General features: G+C 44.1%; 1 protein-coding gene across 1 annotated transcript; it reads right to left on the bottom strand.

Moving 5' to 3' along the window:
• Positions 1 to 16,798: 16,798 nt before the first annotated feature.
• LOC146543117 (uncharacterized) lies at positions 16,799 to 19,295 on the bottom strand (the record flags this gene model as incomplete). Its single annotated transcript, XM_085239663.1, has 2 exons — positions 16,799 to 18,321; positions 19,220 to 19,295. Coding segments are annotated over 2 exons (1,599 nt in total), but the record flags the coding sequence as incomplete, so codon positions are not given.
• Between the last annotated feature and the right edge of the window lie 226 nt (positions 19,296 to 19,521).

Raw genomic sequence — 19,521 nt, 5'->3', positions numbered from 1 at the left:
AAACGTGAATGAATTGCTATTGAACCCATTCAACGAGAAACTTTTAAAATGTTGTGGGGCACGTGTAAATTAATATGTAAATTGAATGTTTTGGGTTATAAAAGGATATGCCTGAGGAATGGCTCTTCGGAGGTTCTTTGGATCAGCATCAAGGATGCTGATCATTTGTAGCTTTTACATATGTTAATCATCTTGTTCTTCCAGGCCAAAGAAGCTATGAATACAAAAGTGCTCACAGCCTATTACCAAGTTGTTTGCAAGCTTCCTCACAATAGAAATGTTAACAGTATGGCTTAATTTCTACTTTTAAAAAGCTTGCAACTTTCTGTAATAATTCAAGTGTGATTGGATGGAATCGGGTCTGTCTAAAATCACCAGTGTAATCAGGAGTTCTCTGGGTTTAGTCTGACAAAGACATGAAATGGGAACAAGTTGTGTAAGGGACAATAGATAGGGGTAGCTAAGGGAAACATGAAAGTAGGTAACAGGTGGTTATATGGGTAGTAAGAAAAGTATTAATCAGGATATAAGATGATGAGAGACTTGCTTGATTTGGTAAAATTCACAACAAGCAAAGACCAGTGGCAGTGATACTGAAGAGCTATGGAGAACACAGACTTTTTTTTTTTTGCGGTTTCAGTTTCCAAGGATGAGTGGCTTTTATCATCACCACTGTTTATTTTTGCACCCTATTGTGGAGGATTGCTCTTAGACCTGTTGGCCATGAGTGGTAGGAAAAGAAATTCAAGTTTTTCCCACTTGGAACTCACTAAAGCACGGAGTGATGCTGCTGATATTTCCATACAGAACATTTTTTAAGATCTTTTGAGGTGCACTGCTCTCCAGAGCTTGACTTTTTGAAGTAATAACATCTAATCTAATTTCTGATGTATTTAACTGAAATCTAATTTCCATTTTTGTGTCCTGTAAAGAACACCAGGCTCTGGGGATCCCTGATAAAGCCGTGGGAGGGACCCCCTGCTTCCATATGCAAGAAACTAATCAATCTGCTGCCAGGAGTTTACACTAATATCTGCGGTGATAAGAGCTCATGTATAATGAAGACAAATCCTGTTCTGGCTAAAGATCAATAATTCAAGGGGGAAAGGGAGAGCCAGGAATGGGGGATGCAAGAGCATCTGCCAATGGAACACTTTCTGAAAACAACAAGCTTTAAAACCAGAGTGTAGGACAACTACTGAGAATTACTGAACATCCTATGGGTACGAAGAAGACCCCATGAATACAAAATATCCTCTCCCACCACTTCCAAAATCCAATTCCTTTTTAGGAGCTCCTAGGAGAGGTATTTAGAGCCTATTAGAATGGCAGGAAGCCAGCTGTTAATCAGCATGTTAATTCTGGGATGACATCATGCAGACCAGCAGCACTACCTGCATATGTTAAGGATGGGGGAGCTGAGCTGACAATCCCAGCATGATTTCTTTCACTTGCAGCACCGCAGGGTTCTGGGATCTTCTGGGGACTGGGAAGCATCCAGGGAGGATGCAGCAAGCCAGGGCTGCAGATGTAGAGCTTTCCTGGATCAGTTGTAGCACCAGCCATAACAGTGCTTATGGGCCTTAATATTTTACCATATACATTCCATGTTTTAAAATATTCATTGGATGTAGGCTTAGGCTGTTGTCACAATGTCTTGAAGGGAGATCGGAGAGGTGATGTTAACAAGTATGGCAAGGCAGAGATTGGCCTGTTCAGGCTGTTGTTTGTCCTCTTTTTCAGAGGGAGAAAGTGTTAAAAATGTGCCCGAGACTCCCCTTTTGCTGAGACAAGAGAACTAAGGGTGTATTGATTTCAGGCTTTTTTTTTTCCTGTTTTTTTTTTTTTTCTTTTTCTTTTTTTTCTTTTCTAACACTATGAGCTCTGTTTTTTGCTTGCCCTGCAAAAGTGATTATTCAACATAAGTACAGACAGTTTACAGTGTTTACAAGTTAGCTGAGAGAGCAAGTCTCCCTGTCATGTTCTCCTAGAATATAGGCTAGGGTCAATGTTGCCAACCTTGAACATTGGGGGATCATGAGGGAACTCATCTAGAAATCACAAGATTGGCTCCAAAACTTTTTTTTTTTTTTTTTTTAAGTGAAGAAAGGAGCTTGCCATATTTATTTTTAAGCCTGGGAGAGGTCACACAGTCACCATTTTCAGTAGAAATGGGGAGACACTTGCATGGTCTCCCATGGGAGAGGCCTGAAGCCTGGACATAGAAGCAAGCTCCCCACCTCTACAGTTGTCTGTTCTTCATCTCCAGGGATTTTAGTGGAAGCAGAGACTTGTGAAGGCAAGGCATGATATGGTTGCACTGCATGAGCTCTTTGCTGTAGCTTCACAGAAGGGCTCTTAAAGGAATCTAGAAGCCTGAACTGTGGGTTTTTTGGAAATGTTGGTCCTTTGGCAGCTGGCTGATGCAGGAAGGATTTCATGCCTTGCTCTCTACTGAGGAGGCTACATGATTTCCTTCTCATGAGCTTCAGGGGAGCATGGATAGTTGGAAGAGACAGGAAAAAAACTGGAAATTATCAGCTTCCATCACTCTGTGGCACCCTGGAAGGTACCTTTGAATTATGACCTTGCTCACATCTTCCCAAACTCCCTTTAGATCATTTCTGATGTGTTTTGCCATCTGTATGTAAGCTGAGATCTTTTTTTTTTTATCAGAGATTAAGCCAGGCTAACAAGTTTTCTGTCTTGATCTTCTCAATCTCTCTGATTTTCTGCTGTGACTGCCCTGGGGAATCACTCTCTGATGCTATCTCTCAGACCCTCTTGGATCCGTGCTGATGGCCTGACACAGCCACAGACTTTCTCTGCAGCAATGCCAGATAAGAGAGTGCCTTCCTCTGAAAGCTGCAGGGCAAAAAAAAAAAAAAAAAAAAAAAAAGGCAGAAAGTCAGCTCCCTGCACCCCAGCATGATCCCACAGCAGAAGGGTTTATTGGAGAAGGTAGAGTGGACAAGAGAAACGGCTTTCTGTCCTTCCTCCCAGCTGAGCATGCTGGTGGGCAACTGTGGTAGGCAGTCTTCCTCTGTCCCTGTTGTAATAGTTTGTAGCTGAAAAAGAACATCAGGTTCTTAGGACTGACAATCCAGGAGCTTTAGTCAGTGCTAAATTCACTTTAATAATAATCCTCAATGAATCAGGTGGGAAATATTTCACAAGCTTTAAACACCAAAGAACCTCTAAGATTCTCTTAAATGGAAACCCAGGAAAGTGAGCGCTGCCAATTTATTCTGAGGACAGACTGGGGAAGAGATAGTAATTTTACAACATTGCGACTTTGTAGTGGAGGGAAATATTATATTGCTCATGAGCAAGGTCCTGTTCATTTTCTTTTTCTCCACTTTAATATTTCAATCTTTTTTACCAATTGATGCAAGAGCTAGAGGCCAGCATCCCATCTGCCTCCACTGAACGTTAAGCTGATGTATGCAGAATGGGAGCTAGCTGGAAGCCCAGTGGACTTGCATGGGATACAGAGACACGGCAAAGGCACATATGCTGCAGCTCCAACTATGTCGTTTTACTGCTATATGTAAAACACCATCTGTAGTGCAGAGACCTCTGCTATGAGGGAGACGCACGTTCAACCCAGAAAATTGTCAACTGAAGTGCTATAAAGTTCTCCGTAAGTGTCTTCATCACTCATTGCTTGAGAAAAGCACCTAATATCAGGGAACGCTGTAGTGAGAGATAATGTTGATGTAGGAAAGCCAAAACCAACACTGGTGCGAATGGCTGCAGCTTGACTGCCTTTATTAGTACAAGTGGATCCAAGCTCGTGGCTCGCCTGGATGGAAAGGGGAGGAACTCCACTGACTTGAGTGGTGCCTTGGTGCAACGCCACTCAGAAATGTAATGAGGGGGCTGGTGTGTGTTTTCCACAGGATTTAATTTGGCCCATAACCATTGATTAAAGATAAATTTTATGTAGAACAGAATGGTGGGGATGCCAGACCCATCCTCTCCTCGCAGGGCTGTGTAATATTGCAGGGTCAGCTGGAGGTGATCTCACATTCATGTCTTTCTCCATGGAAGAGCAGCCTGAAGGAGCAAGCTGTCTCCCACACATGGGGATCAGTAGCCATTGCTGGGAAAGACTGGATTGAAAGGAGAAAGGTAAACAGGTACTTATGGCCTCGGAGTGCCCTCAACCAGTGTCAGTGAGATGAGGAAATGCTTATGAACAAAAGGGATGCCATGAACTCTCCTTCAGCTCCACAGTCAGACCTGGTGCGTGAAATCAGTATTGCTTTTAGCCCCAGTGACTCCAAGAGCTCGTTAAAATTATTTCCTGATGAAACAAGAAAAAAGAAGGACAAATAAAATTGCACTCCCCTTCGGTCCCCACAGCAGTGACTACAAAATATCATCTTTTACCCTCTTGGATGAGGCTGCAAATACTTTGTTGTGTGATGCTGGCTGTTCCCACTACGCCGCTCTGCCCTCCCTGTGCCCTGGCAGCTGGGAACTGGCAACGAGAGGCTGTGCCATGGCCAGCAGGATGGTTCATGCCAAGTAAGTGGCTCATTAGTGGTTGCAGCAGTGAGGAGCTTGCTGTTTGCTGCTTTGCTCTTGCCTGTAGATTGGGCTCGATGCTCGTCAAAGCAGTGGGAAGTTTAGTGGCATTTGCCTCTCACCAGCCAGCAGTGGCTTGTTTGTTGCAGCCACGGAAGGCTCCTGGGCAGCCAGGGAAAAAAGGATGGGGAAAGTGGGGGTTGGCAGGCAGCTTGCAGCTGTGCCAAGAGCACAAGGGTAAAGAACAAGGAAAGGAAGGGGAAAATGCTCTTTATTCTTCCTATAGTGGTGTTTATTGAGTTTTATTGCTGCAATTGGAGGAAATGGGGAAAAGACAGAGATACCAGCATAGGGCTCAGAGGGAATAAAAATACTGAGTTTTGGCGTGTTTATAGGGGGACATTCCAAATGTATTCAGATGTTCTATGTAGTATGAAATCTCCTGATTTCTTGCTGGAAGAATCCAGAAAGACCAGCCTGACTTGTGTTCAATCTCTCACTGTTAAAACTCTGGGAGAGATTACTGGGATGTGTAGTGACAGGATAAGTGGGAATGGATTTAAACTAAAAGAGGAGAGATTCAGGTAAGATGTAAGAAAGAAATTCTTTGTTCAGAGAGTGGTGAGGCACTGGAAAAGATTGGCCAAAGAAACTGTGGGTGCCCCATCCCTGGGGGTGCCCAAGACCATGAATGGGGCTCTGGGCAGCCTGAGCTGGTAGGGGGCAACCAGCCCATGGCTGGTAGTAGGGCTGGGGGGGCTTTGAGGTCCCTTCCAACCAGACCACACTGCAATTCTATGCTTAATGGTGCTCAGTGCTCTTTCTGCCTCAGTTTTGTAATCATTCCCATAGTGCACTTCTGTACTGGAGCTCTTTCCCCACTAAGGGCTGAAGGTTGTACTCAAAGTAAGAGCAGTTTCACTGGGATAAATGGAGGTGTGGCAGATTAAAGATAAGCTTTGCTGGAAAAGTGCACAACTCCTTTGCCTCACTTCTCCGAAATGCACAAATTTTGACCTTTGCTGGGAAAACTGCTGCCACTTTGTCATTATTAAAATATACAGACAAATGACCCTGAGTTTGCAGACTTTTCCATTTTCTCCGCTGTGGGTTTCCTATCTTCTCTCTCCTCATTTGTATTGCAGTCTCCAGAGGATAAGGATTGTGCTCTTTCTCGTCTCTCAGTAGCACAGAGTGAACCATCGGAGCCAAGCCTATAATCAAATTGTAATAATCTTTCCTAACTGCAACCAGACTCCATTTGTTCCTGCGGAAGCTGCAGCTCTGCAAAGCCTGGGGGCCAGCAGGGTGAAAAATATTGCACCGTACTAGTTTGCAAAACCCAGGGAGTAAACCCCAACACCCCCCAAACTCTCACTCATTTATTACTGACTATTAAGCTAGCAGCTAGAGATGCTGTTCCTGATTGGAGTACACAAGGTGTTCACAGTTTCCTCCCACCAAAAAATTTATAAAGAATGCAAGATGAGAAGGAAAAGCTGTTCCTTTGGTTGAAGTCCTGAATGCTGCAAAGGCAGCTGGTTGCAGAATTGGGTTAAACTTGCTTCTTTTGAGCTCCAGCACAGTGACTTTTCTACAGCGCTCTTCTCTTTTCCAAGCATGTGATATGGGGACGGTTATGAGACAGAATGTGCCATTCTTATTCTTTTCCATTGCATTTCTGTACTGCCTGCCATCACGGTCATCAGGGAAGAAAGACCATTTTGTGCAGTGAATATACCCAGAAGGTGACATAGGCTGAAATCAAAATGTTTTGCTTTTTCTGCCCAGGAATACAGAATTACTCAAAATACTTTGCTCCGTCTCTCACTGTTGGAGCCAAGTGCTGCCATTTCAACTGGAAATGTGGCATGGTTACTAATGTGGCAGTACTCCTGCCATCTGCTCCACCTTGATTCAATGTAAACCGCAGCAGGGTAAACTTAGGCCATAAAATGCAGCTATTCATACGTTCTGATGGGCAGTCTGGATCAAGATAGCCCATTCCTTGACCATCAGGCTTTTTTGGGGGGTGGGGGGGTGGGGTATTTTGCAAGCTCTTTATAGCTAAAATTTAGCATGGACTAATGGAGTAAATGTTTATGTATAGTCCTTTACCCAGTGCTGGGGGAATGCCCAATAGCCTGACTCCTTTCAGAATGGGGAATGGACCAGTTCTGTTATCCCCAGCTTTTCCTTTGACCCATTGCAAAAAGGCTTTGATGGCTGTCACAGCAATATCTCGCACATAACCTTTCTGTTTGAACTTTGACAAGCCAACTTGTGCATGCATTCTATGAGGGAAACAAGTGCCAGTACAGTTTTTTGCTTGCCTTGTTCTTGTAGGCCACCCCTATAAGTAAATGCCATGCACGGAAATGTAGCAGATTAAAGGTGCATTTAATGTTTCTATAACATGCACCTAGAAATGTCAAGGAAGATAGATAGGCAGAGTCCCGTGGCACCATCTCTAATTCATGTGTTTGTGACTTTAATCCTTAGCTTGATGGTGCTTTAATTGACAGAATGTAAATTCCTTTTTGTTGTAATCCTTCTGGCGCAGGGAGATGTGGACAGATGCTCTCAGCTTGCAGGCAGCGAGGGGGAATACACAGGAGGGGCTGGTGCTGTGGCAGCATTTACACAAATGTTTCCTGATTTTTATTTTTTTGTGTGTTTCACCTCCCAGTATCTCACTGAAGTTTGCTTAGATTCTATCCTCTCGGTTTCCTTTTTTAGTATTCCTGCAACAGAGCTGCTGTTATTATTATTATTACTATTATTATTATTTCTTGGACCTTTTGAGCTAATTCCAGTGAGGCTCTCGAGCCTGGTAAACACAGGAAGAAAAGCTAAAAGGCTAAGAAAAAAAAAAAAAAGAGGAAACTATACTGACTTTTTGCTGAAGAAGAAATCCTCCTTTCCAGCTCTCAGCTAAGGAAAGTGATTCCCTACATTTCTTTTCCCATTGGGATGGAAATAGCTGCCCCTCCAGCTTTGTGCCCCCAGGGGATGGCTGGTTAAAGGGGGAGGCAACAGCTGTAAAGAGAAGGCAGTAGCAGCCGGACACCTCTAACCTGCACACACATCCTTTAGAAATTGAACTTCAGATTAATTTGGTGACCCACCAATGCCGTCAATGTTTGCAAAACCAATGGAGATCTTCCAAGCAAAGGCGTTCCTGTGAGATGTGTGAATCTTAGCATTATTTAAATCAGCCCTCGCTGTGCTCCTGGAGCAGCTGAACCAGCAAGAGGAGACATGCTTAAAAATGGAATACATTTTTACACAGTGGTTAAAAAAAAAAAATTAGGCAAGAATTTCAAGTCTGCAAGACAAGATTTTTTTTTTTTTTTAGATTTAATTTGTCTACCAGCTTGTGTATGCATATTTCTTTTGAAAACCAGCTCTATCTTTTGGGGCTGACTCATCATAAATGAAATCCTGTTTGCTTTTTGTCATACCAGAAGATCTCCCCACTGAGTACAATCGGAGTTTTGGTGCAGAGAATAATGAATAGCATCTGGGAAAGAATTTCATCTAATGGCATAGAAGCCAATGGCTTTTCATTTAAATATCTCAACATTTGCCAGTTTGAGGCTATGAATAACACATCCAAGGCTTCCAGGCAGTTAAGCTGTGACATTTCCATCTCATCCATTCTGGCCAATGTCAGATGCTCACAGCACTGAGGAAACCACACAAAGTCAGACAAACTCAAACTCGTTGCTTTCTTCCCAACCTTGCTGTCCTTGCTGCACATATTAGATTGCTCTAAATTCCCTTGAACTGTTTTCCTGGGTAGTGGAGGCCTCTTGCTGAGGATACGTTGCGGTGCTCTGACCTCCCGCAGCTCGCTTCCTCTGTGATAGAGAAGGACAACTACAACTTCTGTGTCCTTTCTATGTATTTCTGCTTGATTTCCTTGCCCTAGATTTAAAACTTTGACTACTTCTTAAGTTGCTGCTGAAAACAAGTTCCATATGTATTACCCTTCATCTACATGAGACGCGGAGTGAAAAAAGAGACTTTTCAGTTCTAAACTGCAGCATTGGAATTAACTCACTGTGTGCCTGGCTGCAAGTGAAGGCTTTGTGCAGCACTCCTTCCTCTCTCTGGATCATCGTTTTAACATTTGGGGATGCTGCTGGGTACCAGTGCTGACAGCACACTGGTGTGGTCATGCTTTTTTCCAGGTATCTGTAGAGCCAATCTCCTGAAAACCTTCTTGCTGTGAAAGACAGCTGAACTTCCAAGCATGAAACTGGAGTGAAAGTCCAACAAGCCCCAGTGAGGACTTTTTTCTCCAATACAATCACTCAGGGATCACAGCATTTGTGTGTTATTTCTGTAGCTGCATTCAGCCAAGCTCTACATCTCTCTTCATCTTTAAGTGTTTCATTGCTGCATTGCAGTGTGCACCCTGTCCTCAGGCTGCTTGGTGGGTGGTGGGCTCTGTCTGGTGCCTGCTTTCTGTTCATGCAAACAGAATGGGGACCTTCATATAATACGATGTTCTCCCTGCACCATTAATGCCACCTTCTGCCCCACTTACAGATTGTTGGTCTCGGCACAAACTCGCACATTTTTGATGGAAAGGCATCATTTCTACTTAGATATTGTTAGAAAATCTCAGTGATTCTTGTACTTACCAGTCCTATGAGGTTCAAAACTGCCCATAATCAGACCAATGAACTGTCAGTATCATGGTATAAAATCTTCTTAAATGTAACTTAGTTCTTATCTGTGTCAGATGCAGGGAAATTCTCTTAAAGAGCATTTGAGTGCCCACTACTTTTTTCCCAATTGTCAAACAGCAGGAATCTGAGTGGGTAAGTGAGATTGATAGCACTGGTTAGAGAGAGATCAGGTGTAGTACAAGTAAGAGAGATGGCAATTTCACATCCCCGAAGCTCAAGCCAAAGTTGCCCTGACTTGTGCAATTCTAGCCTTCCACACAGTGCTATTCAAGCACATTACTTTTGACACGCAACAACCTCGTTTTTTTTCCTGCAAGTTCGGTGTCCTCACATTGCTTTTCCCACATACCTTTCCCTTGGCACTTACAAACCCCATCCGCTGCTCTGATCCCAAGTCACTCCCAGTCAAAGTCTGACAAAGGAATGGAAGGGCACTCTGATTTCAGGATGGCCCACGAGGACATGCTGATTTTGCAGCTCCTATTGCAGAAAATAACACGCTCTTTTTCCCGCTGAGCAGTCTTTGAAACGAGCACTTCTTCCTACTTCAGGAACTCATGGAGTTCAAGGAGCATTTCTTGTGCATGGCCATGCAAGCTGCAAAGTGCAAGCTAGACTTGTTTGCACTGGGAAGTCCAACACAGCAATATGCTGAGGCCTGATTAAAGCTCTACAAGAAAGCTTTTGATTTGTATCTGGAATTCTCCATTTAAGAAAGCAATATATTTCACGCTCAGGTCAAACAGGAATGTTTTATTTAAGCCTACAGGACCTTCTATCTCACTCACAGTAATTCAGGGATGCGTTATACAGGCTCATTACGTAGTATTTATAAATTTTTCCTCCTGGTACTGCACTTTTTGACCAATTTACAGTTTCTGAAAATATTTGCAACTTCTATTCACATTCATCAGCGGCATTTGCATTCAGCAAAGCCTGAGACAGATAGATTATGAGCAAATCTGATGGACATGACTCTGATATCTCATTCACTATCTCATTTGACCCCACAAATACAGTTCAGTTCTCCAGTTTACCATTCACTAATAGCATTGCTAATAGCAGAGGGGAACTCTGGAGACAAATGTCATGGAAGTTGCACTATGTCCTAGCTGCAATGAAAAGCTCCCTGTCTAACACCCTGAAAGAGAACTGTAATATATGAAGAGTGATTTAGTTCCTCTATGTTTATTGGAGCAAGTACTGCCAAATGTAGACCCTCACTGATCACGGACTTTACAGCATGGGTTTATTTGTATAGTTTCAGGAGACTTCAATGGCTTTTGCATTTTCATTTCATAATGATAAATTACCTGAAATCATTCCTCTCAGAGCAGATTCCTCCAGCTTTGGCTCCTGCTAGGATGTTTCATTTTGTGTTGAAAATTGCAATAGAAAATTTTCTTGAGCCGTTGATATGTCAGAATAGAGTTTATTATCACTCAATGTCCCAGCATATTGGAGCCGTGTGAAAGGTTTTGTAAATAATATGACATGGGTAGGAACTCATCTGATGCTGTCTGTGAAAGGTGGTGAATATTCCTAGCTGGGCAAGCAAGGTGAAATGAGTGGCAGGAAGTGTGACCTTTTCTAGTATGAGGCTTTCACACTCTGTAATGCATATTGGTAATTAATTAGAAGTGCTGGCGGAGGAAAAGGGATTTTGGAGGTACAATATGTTGTCTTGTATGTATTATTACAAATATTTGCTGTTCGTATACATCTATAATGAATTAGAAAATGGCTTCTGAACACTATTGTCTTCAATTCCAGTCCTGCTACCAGCATATTTTTGAGAATGAATGGAAATTGCTGCTTTGCTCATCTCAAATGTCTGTCTCTGACTAGCCCACTCCACAACCAAAAGTGTTATCACTTATCAGATCGTGTTGAAGAATTGGAGGGTTGATCCCTCTAACATGTCCATATTCCCAAGTGCATATTAAAACTGTTTATTAAATGAGGTATTGTAGTTAGGAAATTCCTGTAATAATAAAAGATTTGTTTCAGCCACAGTCCCCTTAAAGCTGGTGGTTGCTCCAAACCTCACTCCCATGGCAATCTGAGTCCTGTAAGGGCTACTCTGTGCTTTATTGGTTGGAAAATGAGAGAATCTGATGACAGCATCAACTTTGTAGTTAGCAAATTTGTGTAAATGTTGAAAACTAAGTCTAAGTCCTATTATCTTAGGACAGGTACTCAGATCTCATTTAAAACAGGCTAAATCCATTCATCTATTAGCTTTCAGGTGTAGATAGCAGAAGGAAATTAATTTAAAAATGTATCCATGGCTTGCCCAAGTGTCATTATCTTGGCGTCTAATCATAGCTCTTAATTTACATATGAGGAAATTGACACATGGAGAGGTAAATTTTCTCATTATCAAATGAATATCTAAGTTAGGCAGCTAACTATTGATTGCCAGTTTTAACCTTGACGTCTCACGTGTCAAGTTCCTCCGCTGTGTAAATGTGTGCAGGATCAGGGATGAGTCAACTTCCCCGCCGAGCTGCAGGGCTCCTGATTTCTTCACATCCATGCTGTCCAACTCGTGGGACAGATGCTTCCAGCTCAGAGTTGTTTCTCTGCTGTTGATTGCAGCTCTCACTGTTTGTGGTGCGTATCGCTCAGACCATTCCTCTTGGGCAGTTAGTTGTTCCAATTATTTTTAAAGAAGTTTTGTGCACAGCTCAGTTCTGTATCCTTGCCTCTGCTCAGGGGTCTCCTGACACTTCCTACTGGTTTCAGCATTAGTTTATATGCAGACAGAGTACAGATTTAGCCCTTCCCTGGGTTTTTGGCTGACTTTTTTTGTCAGTGTATTTGTCATAGCCCAAGTGGTGTTTCCGACTGAATGCTGCTAATCGTTTACTACTCAGCACAGCTAAGAATGAGATTTTATTTTTAGGTTCTGTCTCTCCACGTCTTTCCATTTTGAGATAAATCCGTCTCCGACGTCTCCTGTTTCAGAGCTACAAAATCTGAGTTTCATTTCCAGCTCCAAATTGCTATTTCATTCATGTATTAGCGTAGTCATTAAGATCTCTTGCTCTTATTTATCAGACATTTCCAGAAGTTGTTTTTCTGTCACTGAGCCCCAGCAGAAACACTGTCCCATGCTGGCTCCATCACAGCCCTCATGTTGCAGTAGGACTGCTGACTGCTAATGTACTGCCTGCAAATAACCTTCAGGTACACATGGCACTACTGGACATTTAGTGCAGAGCATGTTCACAACCACTGTGGTGCTGGGAAAATAAGGGATGGCGGGCAGAATTAGTTCAGTCCGTAAGATTCTCCTTCTCATACAATCATTAAGGCTGTGAAGGGCCTCTAAGATCCCCACATCCAGCCCCAGCCCACTCCCACCATGCCCACTGACCACATCCCTCAGTGCCACATCTCCACCATTCTGGAACCAATAAATCACTACTCTTTCTGAGAAGAAATTTCCCCCCGGTCCAACATTTGACTTTTGCCGTTCTGCCTGTCTAAAATCTTTCCAGTCGAAGTTGTCTCTCCTGCCTTGGTTTCCATCCAAATTCTTCTCCTGGGGGCGAGCAAAGTGCTGGATTTGAATATAAACAAATCTTTTCAGACCTTTTTCCTTCTCCAGATCTTATTTCTGGAATTATTATGATTTAATAAAGTAGAACCATAGAGTTTTTCAGACTGATCTTTTCCCTTGCTGCATGTAAGACTCAGACAAAGCAACGGAAAAAAACAATAAAACAAATGGGATGTGTTGGACCACACTGGCCGCAGTGATGGAAGACACTGTGTCACGGAGTTAACGAGATCAATCTACACCCGTGACAGGGGGCGGTAGGCCCCTGCCCTCCCCTTCCCAGCCCACAAAATGGGAAGGAAGGGAGGAAAACAAAAAAACAGCGGCAACAATCTATGGAGGAAAACTTATTTTACTAATTATGATATCGGAATGCAAGATAACACAATATAATACAATCTGATTGAAATTGAGACTAATAAATCAAATAAAACAGGAGAGAGAGAGAGAGGGAGAGTTCCCGATACCGATTCAAACCTGAAAAGCTTGGAACGGCCAGGAAAGCACCCTCCAGCACCCACTGCCAGGCAGTAAGAGACCGCCCCACCCGGAAGGGTCAGATCCCATGACTTCTGTAACGTATGGGGATAGGTGCCTGGAATTGGAGCATTAACACTTTAACTCCCAGTATACTACATGATGTATTGATGCGGAATACTGAGAACCAAACCAAAACAAAAAAAAAAATATAAAACCATGACATTCCACCCCTTATTCTACATCACTACATCATGCTTAATTTATATACATATATAAGCGAAAAAGATGATTAAAATGCATTACACACACGTCTATATACATATACATAGAATTATCGACTGCACTCCCCCAGCATCAAGTTTCCTTGTGGTACACATTGAACATCCCCGTTTTTTTGCATTACCCACCAAGTGGTCCCAGGTCCCTGGGCAAAAACAGTACCACGGAGTGGGTTGCCCTTTCCAGAAGCTGGAAGAACCCAAACTGCTTTTCCCAACATGTTCTTTACATGTACAACAGGGACTTTATCTCCGTCTACAGTAAGTAGGGAGCTGGATTGGGTAGGACCATCACGATTGATAGATCCTCTGGTATTGACTAACCAGGTGGCTTCTGCCAAATGCTTTTCCCAGTGTTTAAATGTACCGCCTCCCATTGCTTTCAGCATAGTTTTTAACAACCCATTGTATCGTTCAATTTTACCAGAGGCTGGTGCATGGTAGGGAATATGGTAAATCCACTCAATGCCATGATCTTTGGCCCAAGTATTTACAAGAGAATTTTTAAAATGAGTCCCATTATCTGACTCAATTCTTTCTGGGGTACCATGTCGCCACAGGACTTGTTTCTCAAGACCTAATATGGTATTTCGGGCGGTAGCATGGGGTACTGCATAGGTTTCAAGCCACCCAGTTGTTGCCTCCACCATAGTAAGCACATAACATTTACCACTGCGAGATCGTGGCAAGGTGATATAATCAACCTGCCATGCCTCTCCGTATTTATACTTTAGCCATCGCCCTTCCCCCCAGTGTGGTTTCATCCTTTTGGCTTGTTTGATTATGGCACATGTTTCACAATCATGAATAACCTGTGCAATAGCGTCCATAGTTAAGTCCACCCCTCGGTCTCTAGCCCATTTATGTGTCGCATCTCTCCCTTGGTGACCCGAGGTCTCATGGGCCCATCGAGCTAAAAATAATTCACCCTTGTTCTGCCAGTCCAGGTCTATTTGGGCCACCTCAATTCTGGCAGCTTGGTCTACCTGATGGTTATTTTGCTGTTCTTCTGTAGCCCGACTCTTGGGCACATGAGCATCCACATGGCGCACCTTTACAACCATATTCTTTGTTCGGGCGGCAATATCTTTCCACAATTCAGCAGCCCAAATAGGTTTACTCTTTCTTTGCCAGTTATTTTGCTCCCACTGCTGTAACCATCCCCATAGAGCATTTGCCACCATCCATGAGTCAGTGTAAAGATAAAGCATTGGCCACCTCTCCCGTTCAGCAACATCCAAGGCCAGCTGGACAGCCTTTACCTCTGCAAATTGGCTCGATTCTCCTTTTCCTTCAGTGGCCTCTGCAACTTGTCGTGTGGGGCTCCACACAGCGGCTTTCCATCTGCGATGCTTTCCCACAATACGACATGATCCATCTGTGAACAGAGCATATTTCTTTTCATTTTCTGGTAGTTCATTGTATGGTGGGGCCTCTTTTGCACGTGCTACTTCTTCTCCTGGTGATGTTCCAAACTTTTTGCCTTCAGGCCAGTCCATGATCACCTCTAGGATTCCTGGACGGTTGAGATTCCCCATCCGCGCTCGCTGCGTAATCAGCGCAATCCACTTACTCCAAGTGGCATCGGTAGCATGATGGGTGGAGGAACCCTTTCCCTTAAACATCCAGTTCAGCACTGGCAGTCGAGGTGCCAGAAGAAGCTGCGTTTCAGTACCGATTACTTCAGAAGCAGCCCGAACCCCCTCATACGCGGCTAAGATCTCCTTTTCAGTTGGAGTGTAGCCCTCTTCTGACCCCCTGTAAGCTCGACTCCAGAATCCCAGGGGTCGGCCTCGGGTCTCTCCTGAGGCTCTCTGCCACAAACTCCAAGTGGGACCTTTCTCTCCAGCAGCAGTGTAGAGGATGTTCTTTATACCCTGTCCCATTCGTACTGGCCCTAGGGCCACGGCACGGGCTATTTCCTGTTTAATCTGTTCAAAAGCCTGCTGCTGCTCCGGGCCCCATGTAAACTCATTCTTCATTCGCGTCACATGATAAAGGGGACTTACAATGAGGCTGTAGTTTGGAACATGCATTCTCCAAAAACCCACTACGCCCAGGAACGATTGTGTCTCTTTCTTATTAGTGGGTGGAGACATGGCACTGATTTTGTCAATCACATCTGTTGGGATGTGACGACGGCCATCTTGCCACTTTATACCTAGGAACTGAATCTCCTGAGCAGGTCCTTTCACTTTGCTCCGCTTAATAGCAAAACCAGCACACAGAAGAATTTGGATTATTCGCTCTCCTTTCGTGAAGACTTCTTCTGCTGTATCGCCCCACACAACGATATCATCAATGTACTGCAGGTGCTCAGGAGCACTGCCTTGTTCCAATACAGTTTGGATCAACCCATGGCAAATGGTTGGGCTGTGTTTCCACCCCTGGGGCAAACGGTTCCAAGTATACTGAACGCCCCTCCATGTGAAAGCAAACTGTGGCCTACATTCTTTGGCCAAAGGAATGGAAAAGAAGGCATTAGCAATGTCAATGGTGGCATACCATTTGGCTGCCTTTGACTCTAGTTCATATTGGAGCTCTAACATGTCCGGCACAGCAGCACTCAGTGGGGGTGTGACTTCATTCAGGCCACGGTAGTCCACCGTCAGTCTCCATTCTCCACTGGCTTTACGTACTGGCCATATGGGGCTGTTAAAGGGTGAGTGAGTTTTGCTGATCACTCCCTGATCCTCTAGTTGACGAATCAACTTATGAATGGGGAGCAAGGAATCCCTATTGGTGCGGTACTGCCGTCTGTGCACCGTTTTTGTGGCAATCGGTACCTGTTGCTCTTTTACTTGCAGCAACCCCACAACAGACGGATCTTCTGATAGGCCAGGTAAAACAGACAGCTGCTTAATGTTGTCTGTGTCCACAGCAGCTATCCCAAAGGCCCACCGATACCCCTTAGGATCCTTGAAATGCCCCCTTCTGAGGTAATCGATACCTAGTATACATGGAGCCCCTGGGCCAGTTACAATAGGATGTTTTTGCCAGTCCTTACCAGTGAGGCTTATCTCAGCCTCCAACACAGTCAATTCTTGAGAGCCTCCAGTCACCCCGGAAATATGGATTGATTCTGTCCCTTCATGACTCGAGGGCATCAGAGTGCACTGTGCACCAGTATCCACCAGTGCCTTATATTTCAGTGGTTCTGACGTGCCAGGCCATCGAATCCACACAGTCCAATATACTCGATTATCCCTTTCCCCCCCCTGGCTGAAGGCAGGGCCTCTCTATTCATTACCTGTGATAAGTGGAGCAACTGCACTGGTGATTGATCTGCTTTGTAATTCTTTCACCCGTGCTCGTAGTACAGGAGTAGCTTGGTCGTGCCATTTTCTCATGTCTTCTCCATGGTCACGTAGGTAACGCCACAAGGCAATTCGCGATGTATTGTTCCTCACTGGAGCCGGAAAGCGTTTGCTTTTAATAGCTGAGATTTTTGATGGTGCCCATGAGTAGGGAGGTTCATCGTCGTTAGTTAGGATTCGCATTAGTTTGATCAGCTCCTTCAGTAGACTCTTTTGATTATCCTGATCTTCACTGGGCGCTTCTGATACTGGCACAGGTTTGTCACGATTAATCAGTTGAGATATTTGCTCCTGCATTTCATTCAGTTGGTTCGTTACTTGTGAGATGGCAGCAATGGAAGCGTGAGTTGGGGGTAGCTGTTGTTCGTAGTTTTGGAGCGTAAGAATCAATTCAAAAACTAAGGGTATTCTCTCTTGTTCCCGGTATCTGTCATTAGCTGACAGTAGTGTACCGGCATATCTGTCTGGTGCTGTTGTTATGAGTCTCTGCCATATCTCAGGCGTCGTCCTCACTCTCTCAGGATCGCGTTCTTGTCGTGGGTGGTTAGGAACAAAGTTAGGGTCGAACAGCATTTCCACCACAGCCATTTCCCTCAAGTACTGGATACCCTTTTCAACTGTATCCCATCTTTTCATCACAGGCTTCAAGCCGTCTTTGAAGCGATACCTTTCTTTCACGGCTATTAACACTCGTTCCCAAAGGGAGGCAGACTCATCCAAACATCGACCAATTCCTCGGTCAATAGCTGGGTCTCTGGCAATGGCTCCTAGTTGGCGAGCTTCATTACCATCTAGAAACAAGCTATTGGCCCCACGGTCCCAACAACGAACCAACCAGGAAACAATAGTTTCATTCGGGCCCCGTGTGAACTCCTTTCTTGAACCTTGGATTTCAGTCATCTTCAGGGGCCGACGAATAGTAATAAGGATGTCCTCATCATCAGTCTCTTCTGCATGTCTCTTAGTTTTTCCTTTTGCTTTTCGCGATGGTGGTGGTTCTGAGGAGGGCCCCTCGCCTGGATCTTCCTCCTCCTCCTCCTCCGCTTCTTCTTTTTTCCGTTCTAGACGCGTGGACACTCGTTTCCATTTCTTGCCTTCCACAGGAGCAACTGATATTGTTACTGGTGTCTCTTGTAACTGATCAGATTTGACTTGGAGATTCTCCACTTTGGCCTGAACCTCAGCTCGGAAACTCTCTCTCTCCAGAATAGTATTATATAGGGCGCGGTAAGCACAAGCCAAACCCCAAATAAGTTGTACCTCCTTAGAGTTATGTAAGCCGCGCTGTCCCTGACTCAAATACTGACTTAGTTTCTCAGGATCCCACAGATGTTCAAGTGTAAAATCCCATGACACTGCGGGTCCCCTTGCTTTTAAGATCTTTCCTAAACCTCTCCATATTCCCTGCCAGTCAGCACTCTCTGGTTCTGGAGGAGACTCCTTCCCTTTGTAAAGGAATATAATCACAATCCAGGAAAGCAATAGCGCGCCCATGAGTATTAATTCAGAATTCGAAAACCGTCTGACAAACCGATAAGGAAGCCTGGAGACTGGTCTGAACGTTGTGCTGTTTGTAAAATTAGCCATTCCATCTGGGATGTGAATGTCAAAATTCAGACCATACCACATTGCATACAGGTACCATGCAGGTGTCTCCGTCAATGCCCTTAAGTAGTTATATATGAACATAATTCCACAACAGGTAATTATGGCCTTGACAATTTGCCAATAGGTTGAGAGTAACATGACGGTTTGTAAGCCTTTACTCAACACCCCCACAATGAAAAGTGGGTTCATTGCTGGTGTCTATTAAAACAGGGGTTAATGAATTGAAACTGACAAGAAGAAGGAGGAAAAAGGAAAAAAAAAGAAAAAGGCACTACCCAGACTGAGCAGTGCTCAAAGTTTACAAATATCCCAGAACACTGGCAGCACGCCTAGTCTTTCAAGGTCAAGTTTTCCAGCACAGAAACCTAAAATACTGATAATGCTCCCTAACGAAGCTCTCTAAGAGCAGAGAGAGAGATTCGTTCTAAAAGCTAAGAAATAGAACTATGCCCGCATTCTCCACCAAAATCTGTCACGGAGTTAACGAGATCAATCTACACCCGTGACAGGGGGCGGTAGGCCCCTGCCCTCCCCTTCCCAGCCCACAAAATGGGAAGGAAGGGAGGAAAACAAAAAAACAGCGGCAACAATCTATGGAGGAAAACTTATTTTACTAATTATGATATCGGAATGCAAGATAACACAATATAATACAATCTGATTGAAATTGAGACTAATAAATCAAATAAAACAGGAGAGAGAGAGAGAGGGAGAGTTCCCGATACCGATTCAAACCTGAAAAGCTTGGAACGGCCAGGAAAGCACCCTCCAGCACCCACTGCCAGGCAGTAAGAGACCGCCCCACCCGGAAGGGTCAGATCCCATGACTTCTGTAACGTATGGGGATAGGTGCCTGGAATTGGAGCATTAACACTTTAACTCCCAGTATACTACATGATGTATTGATGCGGAATACTGAGAACCAAACCAAAACAAAAAAAAAAATATAAAACCATGACACACTGAAAATTTTAATATGTTGCTTGTTTCAAACAAAGGCTACAGAAGAGGTCCTACAGGTGGATCCAGAAAGAAAA

Source organism: Meleagris gallopavo, chromosome 19, assembly GCF_905368555.1.
Source record: "Meleagris gallopavo chromosome 19, MGAL_WU_HG_1.1, whole genome shotgun sequence".
Classification (NCBI taxonomy): Eukaryota; Metazoa; Chordata; class Aves; order Galliformes; family Phasianidae; genus Meleagris; species Meleagris gallopavo.
This window is presented reverse-complemented; position numbering and strand designations above follow the sequence as displayed.